Source organism: Somniosus microcephalus, chromosome 2, assembly GCF_052327205.1.
Source record: "Somniosus microcephalus isolate GS21.2 chromosome 2, FLI_Smic_1.0, whole genome shotgun sequence".
Classification (NCBI taxonomy): Eukaryota; Metazoa; Chordata; class Chondrichthyes; order Squaliformes; family Somniosidae; genus Somniosus; species Somniosus microcephalus.
In genome coordinates this window covers 335,671,378-335,699,319 of record NC_140988.1, presented here as the reverse complement: position 1 = coordinate 335,699,319, position 27,942 = coordinate 335,671,378, and the positions used below count along the sequence as shown (strand labels likewise).

The 27,942-nt window shown below is 43.4% G+C and overlaps 1 protein-coding gene across 1 annotated transcript; it reads right to left on the bottom strand.

Moving 5' to 3' along the window:
* Positions 1-18,549: 18,549 nt before the first annotated feature.
* skor2 (SKI family transcriptional corepressor 2) lies at positions 18,550-24,929 on the bottom strand. Its single transcript, XM_085966590.1, has 5 exons — positions 23,143-24,929; positions 22,673-22,736; positions 20,921-20,986; positions 19,359-19,457; positions 18,550-18,799 (listed from the first exon to the last, which is right to left on the bottom strand). The coding sequence occupies exons 1-5, from the start codon at positions 24,910-24,912 to the stop codon at positions 18,657-18,659; spliced, it is 2,142 nt and encodes a 713-aa protein (XP_085822716.1). The 5' UTR covers positions 24,913-24,929; the 3' UTR covers positions 18,550-18,656.
* Positions 24,930-27,942: the final 3,013 nt, after the last annotated feature.

Below are 27,942 nucleotides of genomic sequence, written 5' to 3'. Positions count from 1 at the left end.
TGTTAGTTATGGACACCCTCTGCCCGATTATAGATGCTAGTATCCCCTTTAATTAATTGGATTTAATTTAAATCAATCCCTCTAATTACACCAGTTAAATGGTTTACCAACAGTCACTCTGCACCAGAAAGGCCTCATTAACTGCAACCCACAGAGTTAAAGTTTGAAAAGAGCACCTAACACCCCACTTACCCTAACTCACACGCTTACCCAAACTCACAGCACTCTCTGCTGACTCGCACTCAGTGCTTGCTCGCACTAGCCTGGTCTTTTTATACTGTTTGTTTGTTTACAGCCAAATGAGTCACCCGTGCTGATTGGTTAGAAAACTGGTTTCCACTGCCTGCTGTGTCAATTTACTCCTACTGCAGTGTAACCTTGTTTTACTCTTCTTAAACCAACAGAATCCCAAATATTTAACTTTTCCCCTTTACTTAAACTGCTTAAGTAATCTTATCAAGAATGATTTAAAGAGAAATAACAATTAAAGAACTCACACACTTACCCAAACTCACAGCAGTCTCTGCTGACTCGCACTCAGTGCTTGCTCGCACTAGCCTGGTCTTTTTATACTGTTTGTTTGTTTACAGCCAAATGAGTCACCCCTGCTGATTGGTTAGAAACCTGGTTTCCACTGCCTGCTGTGCCAATTTACTCCTATTGTGCCCTGAGTCAATCTGCTCACTATGAACAATTGTGCCCAATTTCAGTCTGCTCACTATGTCACTTTGCCATTGTCAGTCTGCTCACTATATTGCATTGTGCCAAGTTTGAGTCTGCTGACTATGTCACATGGTGCCCTGTGTCAATCTGCTCACTATGTCACCTTGTGCCCGGTGTCATTCTGCTCACTTCTATTACATTGTGATCAGTGTCAGTCAGCTCACGATGTTACATTGTGCCCAGTGTGAGTCTGTTCACATCAGATTGTCAGTCATTCTGCTCACTGTCTCACATTGTTCTCAGTGTCAGTCTGCTCACTTTGTTTCTTTGTGCTCAGTGTCAGTCTGCTCACTATGTTAGCTTGTGATGAGTGTCAGCCTGCTCATTATCTTATATTGTGCTCAGTGTTACTCTGCTCACCACATTACATTGTCAGTATCACTCTGCTCACTATGTTACATTGTCAGTGTCAGTCTGCTCACTACATTACATTACATCCAGTTTCAGTCTGCTCACTCTCTTACATTGTGCCCACTGTCGGTCTGCTCACTATGTTACATTGTGATCCGTGTCAGTCTCCTCACTATGTTACATTGTCAGTGTCAGTCTGTTCACTATGTTATATTGTGCTCAGTGTCAGTCTGCTCACTATGTCACATTGTGTCCAGTGTCAGGCTGCTCACTAAGTTACATTGTCAATGTCAGTCTGCTCACTATGTCACATTGTGCCCAGTGTCAGTCTGCTCTCTATTTTTCATTGTGCCCAGTGTCAGTCTGCTCACTATGTTATATTTCATTGTCAGTCTGCTCACTATGTCACATTTTGATCAGTATCAGTCTGCGCACCATGTCACATTGTGATCAGTGTCAGTCTGCTCACTATGTTACACTGCGCTCAGTGTCAGTCTGCTTACGATGTCACATTGTGCTCAGTGTCAATCCGCTCACTATGTCACATTGTTCCCTGTGTCAATCTGCTCACTATGTCACATTGTGCCCATTGTCAGTCTGTTCACTATCTCGTATTGAGCTCAGTGTCAGTCTGCTCACTATGCTACATTGTCAGTGTCAGTTTGCACAATTTTTTAAATCATGTCCAGTGTCAATCTGCTCACTGTGTCATATTGTGCCCTGAGACAATCTGCTCACTTTTTCACCATTGTGTCCAGTGTCAGTCTGCTCACTGTATCGCATTTTGCCCAGGGTCAGCCTGTTCACTATCTTACATTGTGCCCAGTGTCAGTCTGCTCCATATGTTACATTTTAATCAGTAGCAGTCTGCGCAATATGTTACACTGCGCTCAGTGTCAGTCTGCTTACTACGTCACATTGTGCCCTGTGTCAATCTGCTCACTATGTCAAATTGTGCCCAGTTTCAGTCTGCTCACTATGTCATTTTGCCATTGTCAGTCAGCTCACTATATTGCATTGTGCCAAGTTTGAGTCTGCTGATTATGTCACATGGTGCCCTGTTTCAATCTGCTCACTATGTCACCTTGTGCCCAGTATCATTCTGCTCACTTCTATTGCATTGTGATCAGTCTCAGTCAGCTCACGATGTTACATTGTGCCCAGTGTGAGTCTGTTCACATCAGATTGTCAGTCATTCTGCTCACTGTCTCACATTGTTCTCAGTGTCAGTCTGCTCACTTTGTTTCTTTGTGCTCAGTGTCAGTCTGCTCATTATTTTATATTGTGCTCAGTGTTAGTCTGCTCACCACGTTACATTGTCAGTATCACTTTGCTCCCTATGTTACATTGTCAGTGCCAGTCTGCTCACTACATTACATTACATCCAGTTTCAGTCTGCTCACTGTCTCATATTGTGCGCTGTGTCAGTCTGCACACTTTGTTACATTGTTCCCAGTGTCAGTCTGCTCACTATCTTGCATTCTGCCCAGTGTCAGTCTGCTTACTATAATACATTTTGATCAGTATCAGTCTGCTTATTATGCTCAGTGTCACTCTGCTCACTATGTTACACTGTGCTCAGTGTCAGTCTGCTCACTATGTCACATTGTGCTCAGTGTCAATCCACTCACTATGTCATATTGTGCCCTGAATCAATCTGCTCACTATTTCACATTGTGTCCAGTGTCGGTCTGCTCACTATATCACATTGTGTCCAGGGTCAGCCTGTTCACTATGCCACATTTTGCCCATTGTCATTCTGCTCCTTATGCTATATTGTGCTCAGTGTCAGTCTGCTCACTATGTCATATTGAGCCCAGTGTCTGTCTGCTCACTATGTCACATTGTGTCCAGTGTCAATCTGCTCACTATGTCAAATTGTGCCCAGTGTCAGTCTGCTCACTATATCTCATTGTGCCCATTGTCAGTATCCTCACTATGGCACATTGTGCCCAGTGTCAGTCTGCTCACTATGTTACATTTCAGTGTCAGTCTGCTCACTATGTCACATTGTGCCCAGTGTCAGTCTGCTCACTATGTTACACTGCACTCAGTGTCAGTCTGCTCACTATGTCACATTGTGCTCAGTTTCAATCTGCTGACTATGTCACATTGTGCCCTGTGTCAATCTGCTCACTATGTCATATTGTGCCCTGTGTCAATCTGCTCACTATTTCACATTGTGCCCAGTGTCGGTCTGCTCACTATATCACATTGTGCCCCGGGTCAGCCTGTTCACTATTCCACATTTTGCACATTGTCAGTCTGCTCCATATGTTTCATTGTGCTCTGAGTCAGTCTGCTCACTACATTACATTGTGCTTAGTGTCAGTCTGCTCACTATGTCACATTGTGTCCAGTGTCAACCTGCTCACTATGCCATATTGTGCCCAGTGTCGGTCTGCTCACTATGTCACATTGTGCCCAGGGTCAGCCTGTTCACTATGTCAAATTTTGCCCCGTGTCAGTCTGCTCACTGTGTTACATGGTGATCAGTGTCAGTCTTCTCAGTATGTTACATTGTGCCCAGGGTCAGTCTGTTCACTACCTTACATTGTGCCCAGTGTCTATCAGCTCACGATGTTACATTATGCCCAGTGTCTATCTGCTCACGATGTTACATTATGTGAGGTGTCAGTTTGCACACTGTGTCACCTTGCCAGTGTCAGTCTGCTCGCTGTGTTACATTGTGCCAAGTGTCAATCTGCTCACTATTTCACATTGTGCCCAGGTTCAGCCTGTTCACTATGTCAAATTTTGCCCAGTGTCTGTCTGCTCACTATGTTACATTGTGATCAGGGTCAGTCTGTTCACTGTGTTACACTGTGCCCAGTGTCTATCTGCTCACTTTGTTACATTATGCCTGCTGTCAGTTTTAACACTGTGTCACCTTGCCAGTGTCAGTCTGCTCGCTATGTTACATTTTGCCCAGTTTGAGTCTGCTCATTATATCTCATTGTGCCCATTGTCAGTCTGCTCACTACGTCACCTTGCCAGTGTCAGTCTGCTCGCTATGTTACATTGTGCCCAGTGTCAGTCTGCTCACTATGTCACATTGTGTCCAGTGTCAGTCTGCTCACTATGTTACATTGTCAGTGTCAGTCTGCTCACTATGTCACATTGTGCCCAGTGTCAGTCTGCTCCTTAGGTTACATTGTGCTCAGTGTCAGTCTACTCACTATGTTACACTGTCAGTGTCAGTCTGCTCACTATGTCACATTGTGCCCAGTGTCAGCCTGCTCCTTAGGTTACATTGTGCTCAGTGTCAGTCTACTCACTATGTTACACTGTCAGTGTCAGTCTGCTCACTCTGTCATATTGTGCTCAGTGTTGGTCTGCTCATTATGTTACATTGTGCCCATTTTGAGACTGCACACTATGTCATATTGTACTCATTGTCTGTCTGTTCACTATCTTACATTGAGCTCAGTGTCAGTCTGCTCACTATGCTACATTTTCAGTGACAGCTTGCACACTTTGATACATTGTGACCAGTGTCAATCTGCTCACTATGTCATATTGTGCCCTGTGTCAATCTGCTCACTATTTCACAATGTGCCCGGTGTCTGTCTGCTCACTGTGTCACATTGTCCCAGGGTCAGCCTGTTCACTATGTCACATAGAAACATAGAAACATAGAAGATAGGAGCAGGAATAGGCCATTCGGCCCTTCGAGCCTGCTCCGCCATTCAATGAGATCATGGCTGATCATTGAAATTCAGTACCCTGTCCCTGCCTTCTCCCCATATCCCTTGATCCCTTAAGCCTTAAGAAATATATCCAACTCTTTCTTGAATATATTTAATGAACTGGCCTCCACCGCCCTCTGTGGCAGAGAATTCCACAGGTTCACCACTCTCTGGGTGAAGAAATTCCTCCTCATTTCAGTCTTAAATGTCCTACCCCTTATCCTTAGACTATGACCCCTGGTTCTGGACTCCCCGACCATCGGGAACATCCTTCCAGCATCCAGTCTGTCCAGGCCTGACAGAATTTTATAGGTTTCGATGAGATCCCCTCTCAATCTTCTAAACTCCAGTGAGTATAAGCCCAATCGACACAATCTCTCCTCATACGTAATTCCTGCCATCCCAGGTATCAGCCTGGTGCATCTTCGCTGCACTCCTTCCATGGCAAGAACGTCCTTCCTCAGTCTACTCACTATGTTACATTGTGCCCAGTGTCAATCTGCTCATGATTTTACATTGTGCCCTGTGTCAGTCTGTACACTGTCACATTGTTCCCAATTTCAATCAGCTCACTATGTCACATTGTGCTCAGTGTCAGTCTGATCACTAAGTGACATTGTGATTAGTGTCAGTCTGCTCACTCTGTTACATCGCGGTCAGTGTCAGTCTGCTCACTATCTCACATTGTACCAGTGTCAGTCTGTTCACTATGTCACATTGCCTGTGTCAGTCTGCTTGCTATGTTACATTGTGATCAGTGTCATTCTCCTCGCTATGTTACATTGTGCCCAGTGTCAGTCTGCTCACTATGTTACATTGTGCCCAGTGTCAGTCTGCTCACTATGTTACATTGTGATCAGTGTCAGTCTGCTCACTAGGTTACCTTGTGCTCAAAGTCAGTCTGCCCACTATGATACATTGTCAGGGTCAGTCTGCTCACTATGTCACATTGTGCCCAATGTCACTCTGCTCACTATGTCACCTTGCTAGTGTCAGTCTGCTCGCTATGTTACATTGTGCCCAGTGTCAGTCTGCTCACTATTTCACATTGTGTCCAGTGTCAGTCTGCTCACTATGTTACATTGCCAGTGGCAGTCTGCTCACTATGTCACATTGTGCCCAGTGACAGTCTGCTCCTTAGGTTACATTGTGCTCAGTGTCAGTCTACTCACTATGTTACACTGTCAGTGTCAGTCTGCTCACTCTGTCATATTGTGCTCAGTGTTGGTCTGCTCACTATGTTACATTGTGCCCTGTGCGAATCTGCTCATTATGTCATATTGTGCCCAGTGTCAGTCTGCTCACTATGTTACATTGTGCCTAGTTTGAGACTGCTCACTATGTCATATTGTGCCCATTGTCCATCTATTCACTATCATGCATTGAGCTCAGTCTCAGTCTGCGCACTCTGTTACATCGCGGTCATTGTCAGTCTGCTCACTATCTCACATTGTTCCCAGTGTCAGTCTGTTCACTATGTCACCTTGCCCGTGTCAGTCTGCTTGCTATGTTACATTGTGATCAGTGTCAGTCTCCTCACTATGTTACATTGTGCCCAGTGTCAGTCTGCTCACTACATTACATTGTATTCAGTGTCAGTCTGCTACCTATGTCACATTGTGCCCAGTGTCAGTCTGCTCACTATGTCACATTGTGCCCCGTGTCATTCTGCTCACTATGTTACATTGTGATCAGTGTCAGTCTTCTCACTATGTTACCTTATACTCAGTGTCATTCTGCCCACTATGTTACATTGTCAGTGTCAGTCTGCTCACTATGTCACATTATGCTCAGTGTCAATCTGCCCTCTATGTCACATTGTGTCCAGTGTCAATCGGCTCACTATGTCACATTGTGCTCAGTATCAGTCTGATCACTATGTGACATTGTGATCAGTGTTAATCTGCACACGAAGTCACATTGTGCCATGTCACTCTGCTCACTATGTCACATTGTGCCCCATGTCGTTCTGCTCACTATGTTACATTGTGATCAGTGTCAGTCTGCTCAATAGGTTACCTTGTGCTCAGTGTCATTCTGCCCAGTATGTTACATTGTCAGTGTCAGTCTGCTCACTATGTTACATTGTGATCAGTGTCAATCTGCTCACAAAGTCACATTGTGCCATGTCACTCTGCTCACTATGTCACATTGTGCCCAGTGTCAGTCTGCTCACTATGTCACCTTGCCAGTGACAGTCTGCTCGTTATGTTATATTGTGCCCAGTGTCAGTCTGCTCACTATTTCACATTGTGTCCAGTGTCAGTCTGCTCACTATGTTACATTGCCAGTGTCAGTCTGCTCACTATCTCACATTGTACCTAGTGTCAGTCTGTTCACTCTGTCACCTTGCCTGTGTCAGTCTGCTTGCTATGTTACATTGTGATCAGTGTCAGTCTCCTTGCTATGTTACATTGTGCCCAGTGTCAGTCTGCTCACTACATTACATTGTGATCAGTGTCAGTCTCCTTGCTATGTTACATTGAGCCCAGTGTCAGTCTGCTCTCTATGTCACATTGTGCCCAGTGTCAGCCTGCTCACTATGTCACATTGTGCCGCGTGTCATTCTGCTCACTATGTTACATTGTGATCAGTGTCAGTCTGCTCACTATGTTACCTTGTGCTCAGTGTCATTCTGCCCACTATGATACATTGTCAGTGTCAGTCTGCTCACTATGTCACATTGTTCTCAGTGTCAATCTGCCCTCTATGTCACATTGTGTCCAGTGTCAATCTGCTCACTATGTCACATTTTGCTCAGTATCAGTCTGATCACTATGTGACATTGTGATCAGTGTCAGTCTGCTCACGAAGTCACATTGTGCCAAGTCACTCTGCTCACTATGTCACATTGTGCCCAGTGTCAATCTGCTCACTATGTCACCTTGCCAGTGTCAGTCTGCTCGTTATGTTATATTGTGCCCAGTGTCAGTCTGCTCACTATTTCACATTGTGTCCAGTGTCAGTCTGCTCACTATGTTACATTGCCAGTGTCAGTCTGCTCACTATGTCACATTGTGTCCAGTGTCAATCGGCTCACTGTGTCACATTGTGTCATGTGTCAATCTGCTCACTATGTCATATTGTGCCCATTGTCCATCTGTTCACTATTTATATTGTGCTCAGTGTCAGTCTGCTCACTATGCTACATTTTCAGTGACAGCTTGCACACTTTGATACATTGTGACCAGTGTCAATCTGCTCACTATTTCACATTGTGCCCAGAGTCAGCCTGTTCACTATCTCACATTGTGTCCAGTGTCAATCTTCTCACTAAGTCACATTGAGCCCAGTGTCAGTCTGCACACTGTGTCACATTGTTCCCAATTTCAATCTGCTCACTATGTCACATTGTGCTCAGTGTCAGTCCGATCACTATGTTACATTGTGATCAGTGTCAGTCTGCTCACTCTGTTACACCGAGCTCATTAGTCAGTCTGTTCACTATCTCACATTGTGTCCAGTGTCAGTCTGCTCACTATGTCACATTGTGATCAGTGTCAGTCTGCTCATTATGTCACATTGTGCCCAGTGTCAGTCTGCTCGCTATGTTACATTGTGCCCAGTTTGAGTCTGCTCTTTATATCTCATTGTGCCCAGTGTCGGTCTGCTCACTATGTTACACTGTGATCAGTGTCAGTCTCCTCACTATGTTTCATTGTGCCCAGTGTCAGTCTGCTCACTACGTTACATTGTGTCCCGTGTCAGTCTGCTCAGTATGTCACATTGTGCCCTGTGTTAATCTGCTCACTATGTCACATTGTGCCCAGTGTCAGTCTGCTCACTATGTTACATTGTGCCCAGTTTGAGTCTGCGCACTGTATCTCATTGTGCCCATTGTCAGTATGGTCACTATGTCACATTTTGCCCAGTGTCGGTCTGCTCACTATATTACACTGTGATCAGTGTCAGACTCCTCACTGTTTCATTGTGCCCAGTGTCAGTCTGCTCAATACGTTACATTGTGCACAGTTTCAGTCTGCTCACTATGCCACATTGTGCCCAGTGTCAGTCTGCTCACTATGTCACATTGTGTCCAGTGTCAGTCTGCTCACTATGTCACATTGTGTCCAGTGTCTGTCTGCTCACTATGTTACACTGTCAGTGTCAGTCTGCTCACTATATCACATTGTGTCCAGTGTCAGTCCGCTCACTATGTTACACTGTCAGTGTCAGTCTGCTCACTATGTCACATTCTGCTCAGAGTCGGTCTGCTCCCTATGTTAAATTGTGCTCAGTGTCAGTCTGCTCACTATGTTATATTTTCAGTGTCCGTCTGCTCACTATGTTACATGGTGCTCAGTGCCAGTCTGCTCACTATGTCACATTGTGTCCAGTGTCAATCAGCTCACCGTGTCACATTGTGTCCTGTGTCAATCTGCTCACTATATCTTATTGTGCCCAGTGTCAGTCTGCTCACTATGTGACATTGTGATCAGTGTAAGCCTGGTCACTCTATTACATCGCGCTCAGTGTCAGCCTGCTCACTATCACACATTGTGCCCAGTGTCAGCCTGTTCACTATCTCACATTGTGTCCAGTGTCAATCTGCTCACTAAGTCACATTGTGCCCAGTGTCAGTCTGCACACTGTGTCAGATTGTTCCCAATTTCAATCTGCTCACTATGTCACATTGTGGTCAGTGTCAGTCTGATCACTATGTTACATTGTAATCAGTGTCGGTCTGCTCACTCTGTTACATCGAGCTCATTAGTCAGTCTGTTCACTAGCTCACATTGTGTCCAGTGTCAGTCTGCTCACTATGTCACATTGTGCCCAGTGTCAGTCTGCTCACTACGTTACATTGTGCCCCGTGTCAGTCTGCTGAGTATGTCACATTGTGCCCTGTGTTAATCTGCTCACTATGTCACATTGTGCCCAGTGTCAGTCTGCTCACTATGTTACCTTGTGCCCAGTTTGCGTCTGCTCACTATATCTCATTGTGCCCATTTTCAGTATGGTCACTAAGTTACATTTTGCCCAGTGTTGGTCTGCTCACTATATTACACTGTGATCAGTGTCAGACTCCTCACTGTTTCATTGTGCACAGTGTCAGTCTGCTCACTATGTTACATTGTGCACAGTTTCAGTCTGCTCACTATGCCACATTGTGCCCAGTGTCAGTCTGCTCACTATGTCACATTGTGTCCAGTGTCAGTCTGCTCACTAAGTCACATTGTGTCCAGTGTCAGTCCGCTCACTACGTTACACTGTCAGTGTCAGTCTGCTCATGATGTCACATTTTGCTCAGTGTCGGTCTGCTCACTCTGCTACATTTTCAGTGACAGCTTGCACACTTTGATACATTGTGACCAGTGTCAATCTGCTTACTATGTCATATTGTGCCCAGTGTCAGTCTGCTCACTATGTGACATTGTGATCAGTGTAAGTGTGCTCACTCTATTACATCACGCTCAGTGTCAGCCTGCTCACTATCACACATTGTGCCCAGTTTCAGCCTGTTCACTATCTCACATTGTGTCCAGTGTCATTCTGCTCACTTAATCACATTGTGCCCAGTGTCAGTCTGCACACTGTGTCACATTGTTCCCAATTTCAATCTGCTCACTATGTCACATTGTGGTCAGCCTCAGTCTGCTCTATCTGTTACATCGAGCTCATTAGTCAGTCTGTTCACTATCTCACATTGTGTCTAGTGTCAGTCTGCTTGATTAGTAATATTGTGGCTAGTTTGAGTCTTCTCACTATGTTACACTGTGATCAGTGTCAGTCTGCTCACTACGTTACATTGTGCACAGTGTCAGTCTGCTCACTATGTCACATTGTGCCCTGTGTTAATCTGCTCACTATGTCAGATTGTGCCCAGTGTCAGTCTGCTCACTATATCACCTTGCCAGTGTCAGTCTGCTCACTATATCACCTTGCCAGTGTCAGTCTGCTCGCTACGTTACATTGTGCCCAGTTTGAGTCTGCTCATTATATCTCATTGTGCCCATTGTCAGTGTGGTCACTATGTCACATTTTGCCCAGTGTTGGTCTGTTCACTATATTACACTGTGATCAGTGTCAGATTCCTCACTGTTTCATTGTGCCCAGTCCCAGTCTGCTCACTACGTTACATTGTGCACAGTGTCAGTCTGCTCACTATGCCACACTGTGCCCAGTGTCAGTCTACTCACTACATTACATTGTGCACAGTTTCAGTCTGCTCACTATATCACATTGTGTCCAGTGTCAGTCTGCTCACTATGTTACATTGTTAGTGTCATTCGGCTCACTATGTCTCATTGTTTCCAGTGTCGGTCTGCTCACTATGTTACATTGTGCTCAGTGTCAGTCTGCTCACTATGTCACTAGGTGCTCAGTGTCAGTCTGCTCACTATATCACATTGTGCCCTGAGTCAATCTGCTCACTATGTTACATTGTGCCCAGTGTCAGTCTGCTCCTTATGTTACTTTGAGCTCAGTGTCAATCTGCTCACTATGTTACACTGCACTCAGTGTCAGTCTGCTCACTATGTCAGATTGTGCCCAGTGTCAGTCTGCCCACTATGTCACCTTGTGTCCAGTGTCAATCTGCTCACTATGTCACATTGTGCCCAGTGTCAATCTGTTCACTATGTCACCTTGCCAGTGTCAGTCTGCTCACTTTGTTACATTGTGCCCAGATTGAGTCTGCTCACCATGTCATATTGTGCCCATTGTCAGTATGGTCACTATGTCACATTGTGTCTAGTGTCAATCTGCTCCCAATGTCACACTGTGTCCTGTGTCAATCTGCTCCCAATGTCACACTGTGCCCTGTATCAATCTGCTCACCGTGTTACTTTGTGCTAAGTGAGTGGGCAAGAACATGGCAAATGGAATATTAATGTGGAGAAACGTGAAGTTATCCACTTTGGTAGGAAAAATAGAATAGCAGATTATTTTTTAAATCGTGGGAGATTGGGAAATGTTGGTGGTCAGAGGGACCTTGCTGTCCTTGCACACAAATCACTGAAAGTTAACATGCAGGTACGGCAAGCAAGTAGGAAAGCAAATGATATGTTGGCCTTTATTACAAGAGGATTTGATTATAAGAGTAAAGACATCTTACTGCAATTATATAGGGCCCTGGTGAGACCACACCTGGGGTATTGTATACAGTTTTGGTCTCCTTACCTAAGGAAGGATATACTTGCCATAGAGGGATTGCAACGAAGGTTCAGCAGACTGGTTCCTGGGATGGGGGGATTGTCCAATCAGGACAGATTGAGTAGACTAGGCCTATATTCTCTAGAGTTTAGAAGAATGAGAGGTGTTCTCATTGAAACATACAAATTTCTGACAGGGCTTGACAGGGTAGATGCAGGGAGGATGTTTCCCCTGGCTGGGGAGTCTAGAACCAGGGGTCACAGTCTCAGAATAAAGGGTCGGCCATTTAGGACTGAGATGAGGAGAAATTTCTTGACTCAGAGGGTGGTGAATCTTTGGAATTCTCTACCCCAGAGGGCTGTGGAGGCTCAATCGTTGTGTATATTCAAGACAGAGATTGATAGATTTTTGAATATTAATGGAATCAAGGGATAAGGGGATAGTTCAGGAGAGTGAAGATGAGGTAGAAGATCAGCCATGATCTTATTGAATGGTGTTCACTATCTCACATTGTGTCCAGTGTCATTCTGCTCACTAAGTCACATTGTGCCCAGTGTCAGTCTGCACACTGTGTCACATTGTTCCCAATTTCAATCTGCTCAATATGTCACATTGTGGTCAGCGTCAGTCTGCTCTGTCTGTTACATCGAGCTCATTAGTCAGTCTGTTCACTATCTCACATTGTGTCTAGTGTCAGTCTGCTTGATTAGTAATATTGTGGCTAGTTTGAGCCTTCTCACTATGTTACACTGTGAGCAGTGTCAGTCTGCTCACTACGTTACATTGTGCACAGTGTCAGTCTGCTCACTATGTCACATTGTGCCCTGTGTTAATCTGCTCACTATGTCAGATTGTGCCCAGTGTCAGTCTGCTCACTATATCACCTTGCCAGTGTCAGTCTGCTCACTATGTCACCTTGCCAGTGTCAGTCTGCTCGCTACGTTACATTGTGCCCAGTTTGAGTCTGCTCATTATATCTCATTGTGCCCATTGTCAGTGTGGTCACTATGTCACATTTTGCCCAGTGTTGGTCTGTTCACTATATTACACTGTGATCAGTGTCAGACTCCTCACTGTTTCATTGTGCCCAGTGCCAGTCTGCTCATTACGTTACATTGTGCACAGTTTCAGTCTGCTCACTATGCCACATTGTGCCCAGTGTCAGTCTACTCACTATGTCACAATGTGCCCAGTGTCAGTCTGCTCACTACATTACATTGTGCACAGTTTCAGTCTGCTCACTATATCACATTGTGTCCAGTGTCAGTCTGCTCACTATGTTACATTGTTAGTGTCATTCGGCTCACTATGTCTCATTGTTTCCAGTGTCGGTCTGCTCACTATGTTACATTGTGCTCAGTGTCAGTCTGCTCACTATGTTACATTGTCAGTGTCAGTGTCAGTCTGCTCACTATGTTACATTGTGCACAGTGTCAGTCTGCTCACTATGTTACATTGTGCCCAGTGTCAGTCTGCTCACTATGTTACACTGGGCTCAGTGTAAGTCTGGTCACTATGTCACATTGTGCACCATGTCAGTCTATTCACTATATCACCTTGCCAGTGTCTGTCGGCTAGTTATGTTACATTGTCAGTGTCTGTCTGCTCACTATGTTACATTGTGCTCAGTGTCAGTCTGCTCACTATGTCACTAGGTGCTCGGTGTCAGTCTGCTCACTATGTCACATTGTGTGCAGTGTCAGTCTGCTCACTATGTTACATTGTCAGTGTCATTCTGCTCACTCTGTCACATTGTGCCCAGTGTCAATCTGCTCACTCTGTTACATTGTCAGTGTCGGTCTGCTCGCCATGTTACATTGTCAGTGTCCGTCTGCTTCTTAGGATACATTCTGCACAGTTTCAGTCTGCTCACTATGTCACATTGTTTGCAGTACCAGTCTGCTCACTATGTTACATTGTGCCCAGTGTCAGTCTGCTCACTATGTTACATTTTCAGTGTCAGTCTGCTCACTATGTTACATTGTGTACAGTGTCAGTCTGCTCACTATGTCACATTGTGTCCAGTGTCAGTCTGCTCACTATGTGACATTCAGTCTCAGTCTGCTCACTATGTTACATTGTGCCCAGTGTCAGTCTGCTCACTATGTTACATTTTCAGTGTCTGTCTGCTCACTATGTTACATTGTGCTCAGTGTCAGTCTGCTCGCTATGTCACTAGGTGCTCAGTGTCAGTCCGCTCACTATATCACATTGTGCCCTGAGTCAATCTGCTTACTATGTTACATTGTGCCCAGTGTCAGTCTGCTCCTTATGTTACTTTGAGCTCAGTGTCAATCTGCTCACTATGTTACACTGCACTCAGTGTCAGTCTGCTCACTATGTCAGATTGTGCCCAGTGTCAGTCTGCCCACTATGTCACCTTGTGTCCAGTGTCAATCTGCTCACTATGTCACATTGTGCCCAGTGTCAATCTGTTCACTATGTCACCTTGCCAGTGTCAGTCTGCTCACTTTGTTACATTGTGCCCAGATTGAGTCTGCTCACCATGTCATATTGTGCCCATTGTCAGTATGGTCACTATGTCACATTGTGTCTAGTGTCAATCTGCTCCCAATGTCACACTGTGTCCTGTGTCAATCTGCTCCCAATGTCACACTGTGCCCTGTATCAATCTGCTCACCATGTTACTTTGTGCTAAGTGAGTGGGCAAGAACATGGCAAATGGAATATTAATGTGGAGAAACGTGAAGTTATCCACTTTGGTAGGAAAAATAGAATAGCAGATTATTTTTTAAATGGTGGGAGATTGGGAAATGTTGGTGGTCAGAGGGACCTTGCTGTCCTTGCACACAAATCACTGAAAGTTAACATGCAGGTAGGGCAAGCAAGTAGGAAAGCAAATGATATGTTGGCCTTTATTACAAGAGGATTTGATTATAAGAGTAAAGACATCTTACTGCAATTATATAGGGCCCTGGTGAGACCACACCTCGAGTATTGTATACAGTTTTGGTCTCCTTACCTAAGGAAGGATATATTTGCCATAGAGGGATTGCAACGAAGGTTCAGCAGACTGGTTCCTGGGATGGGGGGATTGTCCAATCAGGACAGATTGAGTAGACTAGGCCTATATTCTCTAGAGTTTAGAAGAATGAGAGGTGTTCTCATTGAAACATACAAATTTCTGACAGGGCTTGACAGGGTAGATGCAGGGAGGATGTTTCCCCTGGCTGGGGAGTCTAGAACCAGGGGTCACAGTCTCAGAATAAAGGGTCGGCCATTTAGGACTGAGATGAGGAGAAATTTCTTGACTCAGAGGGTGGTGAATCTTTGGAATTCTCTACCCCAGAGGGCTGTGGAGGCTCAATCGTTGTGTATATTCAAGACAGAGATTGATAGATTTTTGAATATTAATGGAATCAAGGGATAAGGGGATAGTTCAGGAGAGTGAAGATGAGGTAGAAGATCAGCCATGATCTTACTGAATGGTGGAGCAGGCTCGAAGGGCCAAATAGCCTACTCCTGCTCCTATTTCTTATGTTCTTACTTCTTATATTTTTATCAGTCTGCTCACTATCTAACAGAGTCAGTGTCAGTGTGCTCGCTGTGTTACATTGTGCTCAGTATCAATCGGCTCACTATGTTACATTGTCAGTATCAGTTTGCTCACTATGTCACATTGTGCCCAGTGTCAGTCTGCTCACTGTCTCACATTGTGCCCAGTGTCAGTCTGCTCACTGTCTCACATTGTGATCAGTGTCAGTCTGCTCACTATGTCACATTGTACCCAGTGTCTTTCTGTTCACTATCTCACATTGTGCCCAGTGTCAGTCTGCTCACTATGTCACATTTTGCCCAGTGTCCGTCTGTTCACTATTATACATTGCGCCCAGTGTCAGTCTGTTCACTATCTCACATTGTGCCTAGTGTCAGTCTGCTCCTTATGTTACATTGTGTCCAGTATCAATCTGCTCACTGTGTGACATTGTGTCCAATTTCAATCTGCTCACTGTGTCACATTGTGCCCAGTGTCAGTATGTTCACTATATCACATTGTGCTCGGTGTCAGTCTGCCCACAATGTCACATTGCCATTGTTAGTCTGCTGACTATAAGAACATAAGAACATAAGAAATAGGAGCAGGAGTAGCCTATTCGGCTCTTCGAGCCTGCTCCGCCATTCAATGAGATCATGTCTGATCTTCTGACTCAATTCCATTCACCGGCCTTATCGCCATATCCCTTAATGCCCTTACTAGACAGAAATCTATCGACTTCTGTTTTGAATATACCCAATGACTGAGCCTCCAAAGCCCTCTGGGGTAGAGAATTCCAAAGATTCACCGCCCTCTGTGTGAAGAAATTTCTTCTCATCTCTCTCCTGAATGGCCTTCCCTTTATCTTGAGGCTGTGGCCCCTGGTTCTAGACTCCCCAGCCAAGAGAAACATTCTCCCAGCATCCACCCTATCAAGCCCTGTAATAATTTTGTATGCTTCAATGAGATCCCCTCTCATTCTTCTGAATTCAAGAGAATACAGGTCTAGTTTACTCAATCTCTACTCATACAACAGTCTCGCCATCCCAGGAATTAATCTCGTGAACCTTCATTGCACTCCCTCTATGGCAAGTATATCCTTCCTTAGGTAAGGAGACCAAAATTGTACACAGTTCTCATTATGGTCACTATGTCACATTGTGTCTAGTGTCAATCTGTGCCCTCTGTTGCCTGGGCCTTAAGCACTGGAATTCCCTGCCTAAACCTCTCCGCCTCGCTACCTCTCTTTCCTCCTTTAAGACGCTCCTTAAAACCTACCCCTTTGACCACGCTTTTTGGTCATCTGCCCTAATTTCTCCTTTTGTGGCTTGGTGTCAAATTTTTAGTCTTTTAATACTCCTGTGAAGTGCCTTGGGATATTTTCCTACATTAAAGGCGCTATATACATACAAGTTGTTGCTATGTCAGTCTGTTCACTATATCACATTGTGCTCAGTGTCAATCTGCTCACTACGTCACCTTGCCAGTATCAGTTTGCTCATTATGTTACATTTTGCCCATTGTGAGTCTGTTCACTATGTCACATTGTGCTCATTCTCAGTCTGCTCACTATGTCACATTGTGCTCGTTCTCAGTCTGCTCACTATGTCACATTGTACTCAGTGTCAGTCTGCTCCTTATGTTCCACTGTGCTCAGTGTGAGTCTGTTCACTGTGTTACATTGTGCCCAGTGTCAATCTGCTCAATGTTACATCGTGCCCAGTGTTAGAGTTTTTTGAGGATGTAACTAGCAGGATAGATAAAGGGGAACCAGTGGATGTAGTATATTTGGATTTCCAAAAGGCATTCAATAAGGTGCCACTTAATAGGTTATTACACAAGATTAGGGCTCATGCCGTTGGGGGTAATTTAGTAGCATGGATAGAGGATTGGTTAATGGACAGAAAACAGAGAGTAGGGATAAACGGATCTTTTTCAGGTTGGCAGGATGTAACTAGTGGGGTGCCGCAAGGATCAGTGTTGGGGCCTCAGCTATTTACAATCTATATTAATGACCTAGATGAAGGGACCAAGTGTAATGTATCCAAGTTTGCTGATGATACAAAGTTAGGTGGGACAGTAAGCTGTGAGGAGAACACAAAGATCCTGCAAAGGGATATGGATAGACTAAGTGAGTGGGTAGTAAGGTGGCAGATGGAGTATAATGTAGGGAAATGTGAGGTTATTCACTTTGGTAGGAAGAATAGAAAAACAGAATACTTTTTAAATGGTGAGAAACTTTCAAATATTGGTATTCAGAGAGATTTGGGTGTCCTCGTGCAAGAAACACAGAAAGCCAGGATGCACGTACAGCAAGCAATAAGGAAGGCAAATGGCATGTTGGCCTTTATTGCAAGGGGGTTGCAGTATAAGAGTAAGGAAGTCTTGCTACAATTGTACAGGGCCTTGGTGAGACAACACCTGGAGTACTGTGCACAGTTTTGGTCTCCTTAACTAAGGAAGGATATACTTGTCTTGGGCAATGAAGGTTCACTAGATTGATTCCTGGGATGAGGGGGCTGTCCTATGATGAGAGATTGTGTAGAATGGGCCTATACTCTCTGGAGTTTAGAAGAATGAGAGGTGATCTCATTGAAACATACAAGATTCTGAAGGGGATTGATAGGGTAGATGCTGAGAGGTTGTTTCCCCTGGCTGGAGGGTCTAGAACTAGGGGGCATAGTCTCAGGATAAGGGTAGGCCATTTAAGACTGAGATTAGGAGGAATTTCTTCACTCAGAGGGTTGTGAATCTTTGCAATTCTCTGCCCCACCGGGCTGTGGATGCTGAGTCTTTGAGTATATTCAAGGCTGAGATAGATAGGTTTTTGGACTCTAGGGGAATCAAGGGATATGGGGATTGGGCGGGAAAGTGGAGTTGAGGTCGATGATCAGCCATGAACTTATTGAATGGCGGAGCAGGCTCGAGGGGCCGTATGGCCTACTCCTGCTCCTACTTCTTATGTTCTTGTGTTCTTATATCAGACTGCTCACTATGCATCATTGTACCTTGTGTCTGTCTGCTCACTATGCTACATTTTGTTCAGTGTCAGTCTGCTCGTCATATTACATTGATAGACAGGCACCCAAAATTTGGTAGGTTCTCTTGCTCCCTCCAAATCACACTTTCAACACATTTTTCCCTGAAGGATAAGCTGGTTTTAAACCCTTCCTAAAATATAGGATAAAATCCTGAAGAATATTGTATTTTATGCTTGTGTGCTATTTTAGTCTTTACTAAAGAAAAATAACAGTAAATAAGTAAATAATTGGGTAAATAAACAAATACCGTAAAGAAGCACATTAGTTCATGAAATGGATGCACAACAGTAACAAGCACAGGACAAAGGATGAAACAGGTAAGAAGTTCCATCTCACCATGTGTAGTTGCTGAACCATCTCCTCCCTGTACGCCAGCTCTCGCTTCATCTGGTCCTGGAAGTTATCTGATCAATAAATAGATACATAAACAGAAACGTGGGTCAGATAAACCTCGGTCTTATACAGGTGATTATTACCAATATTTTAATTTCTCCACGCTGCTTACAAAACGAAACCTCATTCTAATCATCTAAAACTGTTTTTCCTTGATTTCTCCAATTTGACAATTTAAAATATATCTTTGCACACACACAAAGAAAGATTAAACCCCGATAGTTACATTTCCACCCATGCCAGGTACAATAACAGGCAGGTGATCTCTATCGTTATATTAAAATAATGAACAATTACAAATTGCTACCCAAGCCACCAATGTTTATCATTTACTCGCGTACGGGCGCAGACACCGGGCAGTTTATAATAAGCAACAAACAGCTTCGGAAGACACTTTCCAACGCCGATTATTCATTATTTTAAAATAGTTACACCTTTTTTATTGCGGATATGATTCTGCTGTAAAATAAACAGGGCAGATGCGTTCTGCCTATGCCAGGCACCGCTGTGAGACACCCGAAGTTAATACAGTAAACACATTGCAAAAGAGGGAGAAAAATAATTTCTTACTGACAACAGTGAAAGAAGCGTTACCCTTTAACGCCTGAAATTCCTGCTCTAATCTCCGCCTCAGGTCAATCTGCTCCAACAGCACTTTCTGAAGTTCTTCTGGAAGAACACAAGGTGTGATTTAAGGAAGGCAAAAAGGTCTGGTGTAGAAACATTATTATTTATATAATCATCCCCTCCTCAGCGAAATTACGAAAAAACGCAACAGGCCATCATAATTCCTAATTGTATAGTTGGAAATCTAATACCTATACAGATAAATAGGTAGATATTCTCTTCCTCCATCCGTTTCTGTGAGTTTTTCTCTATCAAAAGCCCAACGCTCTATTTTATTTTCCATTGCTCTAACTCCACTATTTGCATATGTTCTATCTGTCTATTCTACCGGTCACTATTTATAGGTCTCAATCTATCTATCTGTCAGTTTATCCGCATTGCCTATCCTTCATCTCTCTGTATACCTTTCACTGCTCTGTATATTCCTACATATACCTACGGATCCATCTGTCTCTGTCTAACTTTCCAGCTATGAATATTTTTTCTCTTCATCCCTTATTTATGATCAATTTAATCTAGATATCTTTGTCTATTTACGTGTCTAATATCTATCATTTTATTTCTATCTATCAAACATCTATCTATCTCCAATGTCAGTGCAGGATCTACTGAATTGTAGATTTAAGCAGCTTCCACTAACTAATCTGTCCAGTTGTTTAATAGCCCCCACCAAAAAAGAACACAAAACGTTTTTTTTTAATATTGCAATAATATAACACAATAAATAATAGATTTGCTCGGACATCTCTGTGGTGAAGTGATGTGCGATTATATAGCTTTCTGTAATTTGTAACATTCGGTGGGAGAGCGCGCTTTACAGAAGTCACAGTGTAATGATACGCAACACGTAGCGGTTCGAAACGCGGGACTGGGTGTCCGGTAATGAAAAAGGTAAAAAAATCCACGGCTACAGTTTGGTTACAGAAGATGGAACTCTTCAACAAATATTCCCTAATAATGCAGATCATTTGAAACGTGGAGGAAAAAATGAAGTATATCTCCTTAAAACGCAGCAGTCGTTATTAAGGCTGGGATTGATGCTGTCTGTGTATTTACTTCCGATTACCTGGAGACATCAAAATACAATTTTACCGACTGTGATATAGTGGGTACAGACGCTGCGGGATTGATTGAAACAAACAAAAGCTTACATGGGTAGATCGATTAACACGTAGATTATTACTGGATGGAGAATCTGATGTAAAGGGGCGTGTGATATATGTAAATGATATACAGCGTAGTAATATACTTAAATAGTTTACAAAATGCAGATACATAAACCAACTTGTTAGATATATAGATCTCACCACTGGTATAGTATAAAGCGGTAATCAATAGTGATGTCTATTCTGTTTGATAACGCTCCTGTGAAGCGCCTTGGGACGTTTTGCTATGTTACAGGCGCTAATATATATGCAAGTTGTTGTTTATTGATGTACATACATATATGTAGTGACCGCTGTAGATATATAGACACGCCATGTTTATACATTGAACATATTTACCTTTCTCCATATTTTCCACATCAGTTTTGATAGAAAGTGGTGACGTTGATTCTTGTGCCTGGTCACCTATAAAATAAATAGGTAAAACACTTTTAGAATCTTTCTGGGAATTTCACTTTCCAAACCAATAGTGTACAAGGGTTTCACTTTTTGTCATTGTCTGCTTTTTAACGGGGGCAGGTCTTCTTTAATGCTGCGATTTTTTATTAATATTCGTGCGTTAGAGCTATCCCCATTACAACATTAATTGTGTTTATCCACATTCTTTAACAGGGACAGCGATTGCAGCTGTAAAATAAAATAGATATTCTACAACATTATTAATTTATCCAGGGGAAACTGGTATTTAAATAAAATGGTATGTGGTGTGTATATTTGAGGGACTCCTCCCCCCAATAAGGGCAAAAAGCGTGTGTATTTTTTGCTCATTCCGAGCCCTCGATGTTCTCTCTCATCTGACAGGCAAATTTGCAGACATAGCCTTAGGATAACAACCTCGTTTGACAGTCAATTAACCGTGAATCGACAAAGCCAAACGAGTTTGCATTACATAAATGGCAAATTAGATTCTTTTTTTCTCTCTCTCCCTCTCCCCTAGAACAGATACCTCCCCCGCTCAATGCAATTGAGACGCGGCATCAGAACTTCTAATCACGTCCTTTGCTGTCTTAGGTAAAGCCCTTGGCGACATTTAGCAATAAGAAAAGGTGGATTCATTTAATTTGTTTAAGATAATAAAGGGAATTTTCTAATGTATTGTATGCCAGGCTCATTATGAGCCAGATGATATCAGCGTTGATGGCTGTCATAAAACACCTTTATTATCTCTGTTGACAAATATTAAAAGCAACAAGCTTCATATAACAGTTTTTTGAAAGAGAACATTATTACATTATGTTGTTTATTGTAAAATATTACTTTCTTAAGGTTGTTTGTCTTATTTTGTTCTTTTCAACCTATTCTATGTGGTGTTCATATTTGCAGCTTTGTAATTACACCTGATAACCTAGATTTATTTTGTCCGTCCTTATTGCAAACTCAAATTAATTTCGTTAATGTTGTTGATTTATTTATAACCTCTCCAGATCGTTATTGTTTCTTGTTTTCCGTTTGAATTTAGGATTTTGTAGAGCATTTTTCGCGTCTTCGATTATTCCTTTGTTTTTTTAAGTTTTCAAGATATACTTTCGTTTATTTTATGGACAGTATCGTCTTTCTGGTTACACTCACTCACTTACCCCCAGGTTCCCGCCAGAACCCCACCCCCGAGCTGTCAGACTCATCTGCGAAACAATCCTGTTGTTTAGTTTCGTCTATAAGATAGAATATACATCAATGTAGCACAGACATAAACATAGTAAACACAGGATTACAGGTGGCAACATGGTTACGGGTAAACAAGGTCATGGACAGAAATAGGATCACAGATAAACAGAGGGACAAAAATTAATCCAGGGTCACAGATAAACAGGGCCAGAGACAAAATGAGGGTCTCAGATAAACACAGGGTCACAGATATGCACAGGGTAGCAGAAATAAACCAATGGTCACAGGTAAACAGAGGGTCAAGAAATAAACAGAGGGTCAAACATTAACACAGCAACACAGATAAACATAGGGTCACGAATATAAAGAGTGTTCGTTTAAACTTTAGTCCCGTGTTTGCACCTTGAAATTGATGAAGATAATTAGTATTTCTTACTGCATTATTTGTTTAAGGTTTTATTTAGACATGGGTCATTTTGTACTTACTAGATAAATTATCTTCATCCTTTTTAGAAAAGATTGAAAGCTTTTTGGTTCCATTTTTAAGACCCTGTTGCAAAATAAAAGACAAATTGCACGAAACATTAGAATGGTCCGAGCGTGATGGAGAGGCAGCTCGCCGACTGGAGTGCTGTTGTTAATTTGATAAGAAATCTTGTTTGTAAACCTCGCACCATGCTGTGTAATGGAAATGAAGACAACCCTAATGTGCAATAATTAAAGGTCCCAGGAAAGAGATTACAAAAATACATGTAGATGAAAAGCAAATCAAATCAACACATTCGGTACAGTTACATATTGTAGAGAATCGAGTTATGAAATAGAATTTCGAGACTGTATTGCATTATTGATTTCTTTAGGGACACGATAGTCGTTAACCGCGCCTCTCGTGCATATTGTAGCCCAAAGCTGTGTTCAAGTAATAATTAGCTAAATAGCCGAAAGGTGATATTTACGTCTTTGTAACCGGGCTGCTCCAATGGTGCTGGATCGCAGGGAGTGGGCCCCCTTTTATTGGTTGGATCTCCCGTTCCTTCTTTCTTGTCCACGCTTGGTTCCATTTTGGAGCTGGGGAAATGGGTCTTATCTTTACTCCCTTTAAGTCCGCTATCTTGCTGTAGGTTGTTCTGGGTGTACTGGCCGGGAGAGATTGCATCTTCCTGCCCATCGCCTGAGAGCTTGTTGGTTTCTACATCCACCTCCTGTTCTTCCTCACTCTCTACGCTGTCGCTATGGTAACTGCAGCTGGTACCCGGGGAGGGATGCCGATCAGATCCAAAATCCTCTAAGTTGCCATGAAGCTTGGCGATGCTCTCGATGTCTTTAACGACGGGCCTGAAGGCGGAGAGATAGCTCTGCTTCCTGGCTGTAAAAGCAGACACATCTAAGAGCTTAACTCTCCCATCAGCGGCCAACCTGTGGTCAGGTGTGGTCGGGTTACTTAAGCTATCGCTATCAAACAAGTTGTCCCGTGGAGTTGCCAGGCCGCCAGCTTCGCTTTGGTCAGACAGATCTAGGAAAGCTTGCCTTAAATTTGGGGTTTCCCCTACCGACGTAATAGCACTGGGTTGGGGCTGGAGGTAGGTTGGCACTGGGATGCCATTGGCCGCCCTCGGTGGCCAGAACATGCATAGTGGTGGGTAAAACGCATCCTTTCTCCCAGGCCAAAGAAGTCCAGATAGTCCACTTTGCTTTGGCCCACCAGGCAGAGCGTCGCCGTCTTCCTTTTTCTGACAGAGGCCAAACGCGGGGAAGGTATAAGGATTGGGGAACAGGGAGGCCGCAGGGAATTTTTGTAGCATCCCAAATCCTTTGCTGGGGACCGGGATGACTGGATAACTCCGCATATTTTTCCGAGAGGAGACGCTGGTTCCATCTTCATCATCCTCAGCAAACCTGGCCCTCTTCTGAGAGAGGTCCGGGGCCATCATATGGGTGATAACGCTGTTTACTGCCTTCACTGAACTGAGGGAGCCGCAGTGTCCAGGGAGGGCACGTTTCCGACTGCCCCCATTAAACATGGCTTTCACATCTTCCCATGCATAGGCCAAGTCTTGTGGAGGACTCTTGTCGGTCAACTTTAGGTGTCTCCTCCATGAATTGAAGTTGGCAGCATCGGGTTGAGTGTACTTAGCCTCTGGGGTGCGGTGAGAATGGAAGATGAACTTATTGGGAGAGAAGTACATACTGCAATAGGTGCACTTGATGCACTTTGCCCTCGAGCTGTTGTAACGGGCAGGTATGAAACTACCTCTGCTCCCCCAAGCACATTCATGGCTAACATCAAAAGCAAAGTTGTCAGGGAGCTTTGGAGGCCTGTTCTCACCTAGAAAGGACTTGCAAAGTCTCTCGGCTTCCCTCTTGGTTATCATCCCACATCTCCTCGATGAAATTGGCATGGCCCCAGCCCTGCGCAGGATCTCCAGTTGGACTGGGGTGCATTGGACGCAGGTGATCCCCAAAGCCACCCTCCTGTTGTGGATTTCGTTGTAGCTGTAGTTCTTAAGCAGGGTATTGGAGATCTGAGCCAAACACAACCTCTCCTGGTTATCGATGATGAGTGACACTATGGGCACCCCGTACAGTATGACTTGGCCGACTTGATTGGGCTTCATGGGGATGTGGGGAGATCTCTGTTGACTTAAGGAATCTTGCTCAAAGGAACTTGTCGGTGCTGTGAGCGCAACATCAGTGGGTCCTGGGAGAGGAGTGGAGATGCTTTCCATAATGTCTGACGTTTATTTTTCAGAGCTTCTCCTTGTATCTGCGGTATATAAAATAACATTAAAACAGAGCTTACAGTTTTCGGCCTGCAATTTGATCAATATTACAATACACTTTAATAGATCATCGATCATAACGTAGCGGTTGGTAAAGATGTTTCAATCCCAGATATTAGCACAATAAGATTGATTCAATGCGGGCACGCTGCTAATGAAATTGTAAAATGTTTTTATGCACACTAACAGATTAATCAATATATTGTAACGGCTTGTCAAAAACTGATTATTGACACAGAAATATTCCTACGAACCTTTTTTTTAGTTTAATAAATTACCAAACATGGGAAGAGAAGCAAACCTTTAAAAAAAAAAGTAATTGTTAACACGAAACGCCGGGTTATTCGCGGGACTGTCTCTTCGCTCGGGTCAGGTTTTGTTCTGGTGATTAATTAATTAAAGGAGGCAGGAAACCTGTTCCGATTGAGCTCTGCTCACTTCGTTTCCAATTGATGATTGGTGCTTTTTTTAAAGCAATCTCTTTACAGAAAGAAATCCGCAAATAATCGCCGCGAGGAGGCGAGGCGAGGCGGCGGGGACATTCAGATATCTCAATGAATTGCGCTGCCAAGTAGCCGTGAAAAGAAGCGGGCGACGTGTCCACGTGGATACAATTCCGAGACACTGAAAGTGGGAAGCGAAAGGTATTGAGAGCGAGAGAGAAAGCGAGAGAGGGAGAGATAGAGAGAGAGAATTCAGAACGGAACTAGAAAACTATGTTAAGAAATGATAAGAAAGAAAATGAGTGGATAAAATCGGGAATAAATAAACGATTGGAATAAATGATCCACCGTGATGATTAAATTGGAGAGAAGGCTTGATAGATTCATAAACACGCACAATCAGAAGGAAGCTAGTGAGCATATTTTATTCATCCAATCGATCGATCATTCATTCTATTGACATCCACCGCTTTCAATTAGTATTTTAAATAAACAAATTACCTTCTATAAAAACATACGGAACGCCCGTCACACGAGCATACTGGCCTCGGCAGCAGTTCCTCCCGAACCTTTCCTTAACCCCACTCGTGTGTTTGCAAACCCTGGTGTATTTGGCCGCTGTTTCAAGGCACATCCCAGAAGCTGCGGCAGTCAGAGGCTGCTCTGGACTGTGATGGAGCAGAGAGTTTAAGAGCTGCAGGGAGCCCCTAGGCTGAGTGTTCCAGCTCTGAACTCTCAGCCCTGCCATCCAACAGCAATTATCACAGCTGCTAACGTCACTCCCTGACTGACACTGGATAAATGGACTTTTCAAGTATCTAATAAATTCACCGACTCCCAAACGTCAGGCTCCAGGCTACCGAGCCTGCCTTTAGAGCTTTACATACTGTAGAGAAATACTCAATTGAATTCAGTTTCTTTAACACCTTCTCACTATTACTATAAGTCGTACTTAGATTAATATTATAATATAATCAAAATGAAATTTACATGTATTAACGGGAAATAATTATTTAAATTATATGCCGGCAAATAATGCAAATGTGTTTACATTTATACCAGTGTAATTTACGTTTAATGTGGTCAATTAGTTCTACGCATCTTCTTAAATATCGTTTTACGCTTATTTGTCGCGATTTATTTATGAAAGTTGACAATTTAAAAAAAATCTGCAGTTTAACCTTTAACGAAATGAACCCCAAATATTAAAATATAGCAAGCGAACATATTTGACTGTGATTATTTGGCGCCGAGTTGAAGACACAAGTGCATTTAGAGGTAAGTTGAAGGCACTCCGCGTTTACCCGTTGGTTCTGTCATTATGGTTTCACCGAGATCCTTCTTCTGCTGGTCAGGCTTCGAGTCTGTACATACAGAGACATAATAACTTAGTAAACTTCATAATATATATATTGTGCTCGCAGACTCGGAACGCCTGTGCTCCGAAACCTGTTAATACTTACATTAGTGTTAATTATTTAGTAGATATTTAATACACATATGTTACATAATGTATGTTACAGTACAGGACACTAGATGAAATACGGTATATATTTTATTTATATATTACGCTACTGTACTCTACCAGTGTATAACGTACATACATACACGCACGTATGTGTATGTATAGATATGTCTTGCTACACAATACTGTATTGCCGTATAACCCACGTTATAGGTGTAGCTTTTGAGAGCATAGAGACTTTATACATGTGCGCGTTTTTTGTTTTATTTAAATCTCCAAAAGATAGAAAAAATGCTACAGATGTTGCTCGCTACCTTTTCCAGTGAACGGACAAAAACGCAGCCTGCGCTCAATGGGTGACCAGAGGAGAAATTCAAACAGGTCTTTAAACAGAAAGAAAAAAAAATAGCGACTAATCCAGTAATGTGGGGAAAAGCCATGAACACTATTAAAGTGCAGGTAGAGTAGTGGCTGATCTGAACGGCCAACACTGAGACAGCGAGGGAGCAAGCGGCACGGAAAGGACACGAATTGAATTAGTGTCTGAAGCACAGTAAAGAGAGAAACGGGTAAGGGCAACTGCGCACTTCAAGTGGCATTCCTGAGGAACCACGGGGATAAATCAGGCATCTCTTTATCCAACTCGACAAAGTTGGATGTAAACATTATACAATTCATGCTCACCAAATCTCATTAAAACCGCGATCGATAACAAGCTGTAAAATCGTACGGATAGTTATGAAACAGACTTGTGTATTTTAACGATTGGGAAGGTATTTGTTTGCCAACTATGCAGATCGACGGCTTCTGGTTCTACCGCTCTTTTATTTATCTCTCTGCCCATTCGTTTGTTTGTTAGTCAGAGGGCAGCGCAGTCGACCAGAAACCCGGACGAACAAAGCGATTTTCTGTTACTCCAACACCTGTGAAATCGCAAAGTACCCCAATGACTTCAGACGCCGTCCTTCCGTCCGTCCAGCGACTTATTTAGTCTCCTCAGCCAATGTCGAATGGTTCTTTTGTTATTAACATCTGTCCAGCCGAGAGAACCACGTTCCCAGTTTGGAA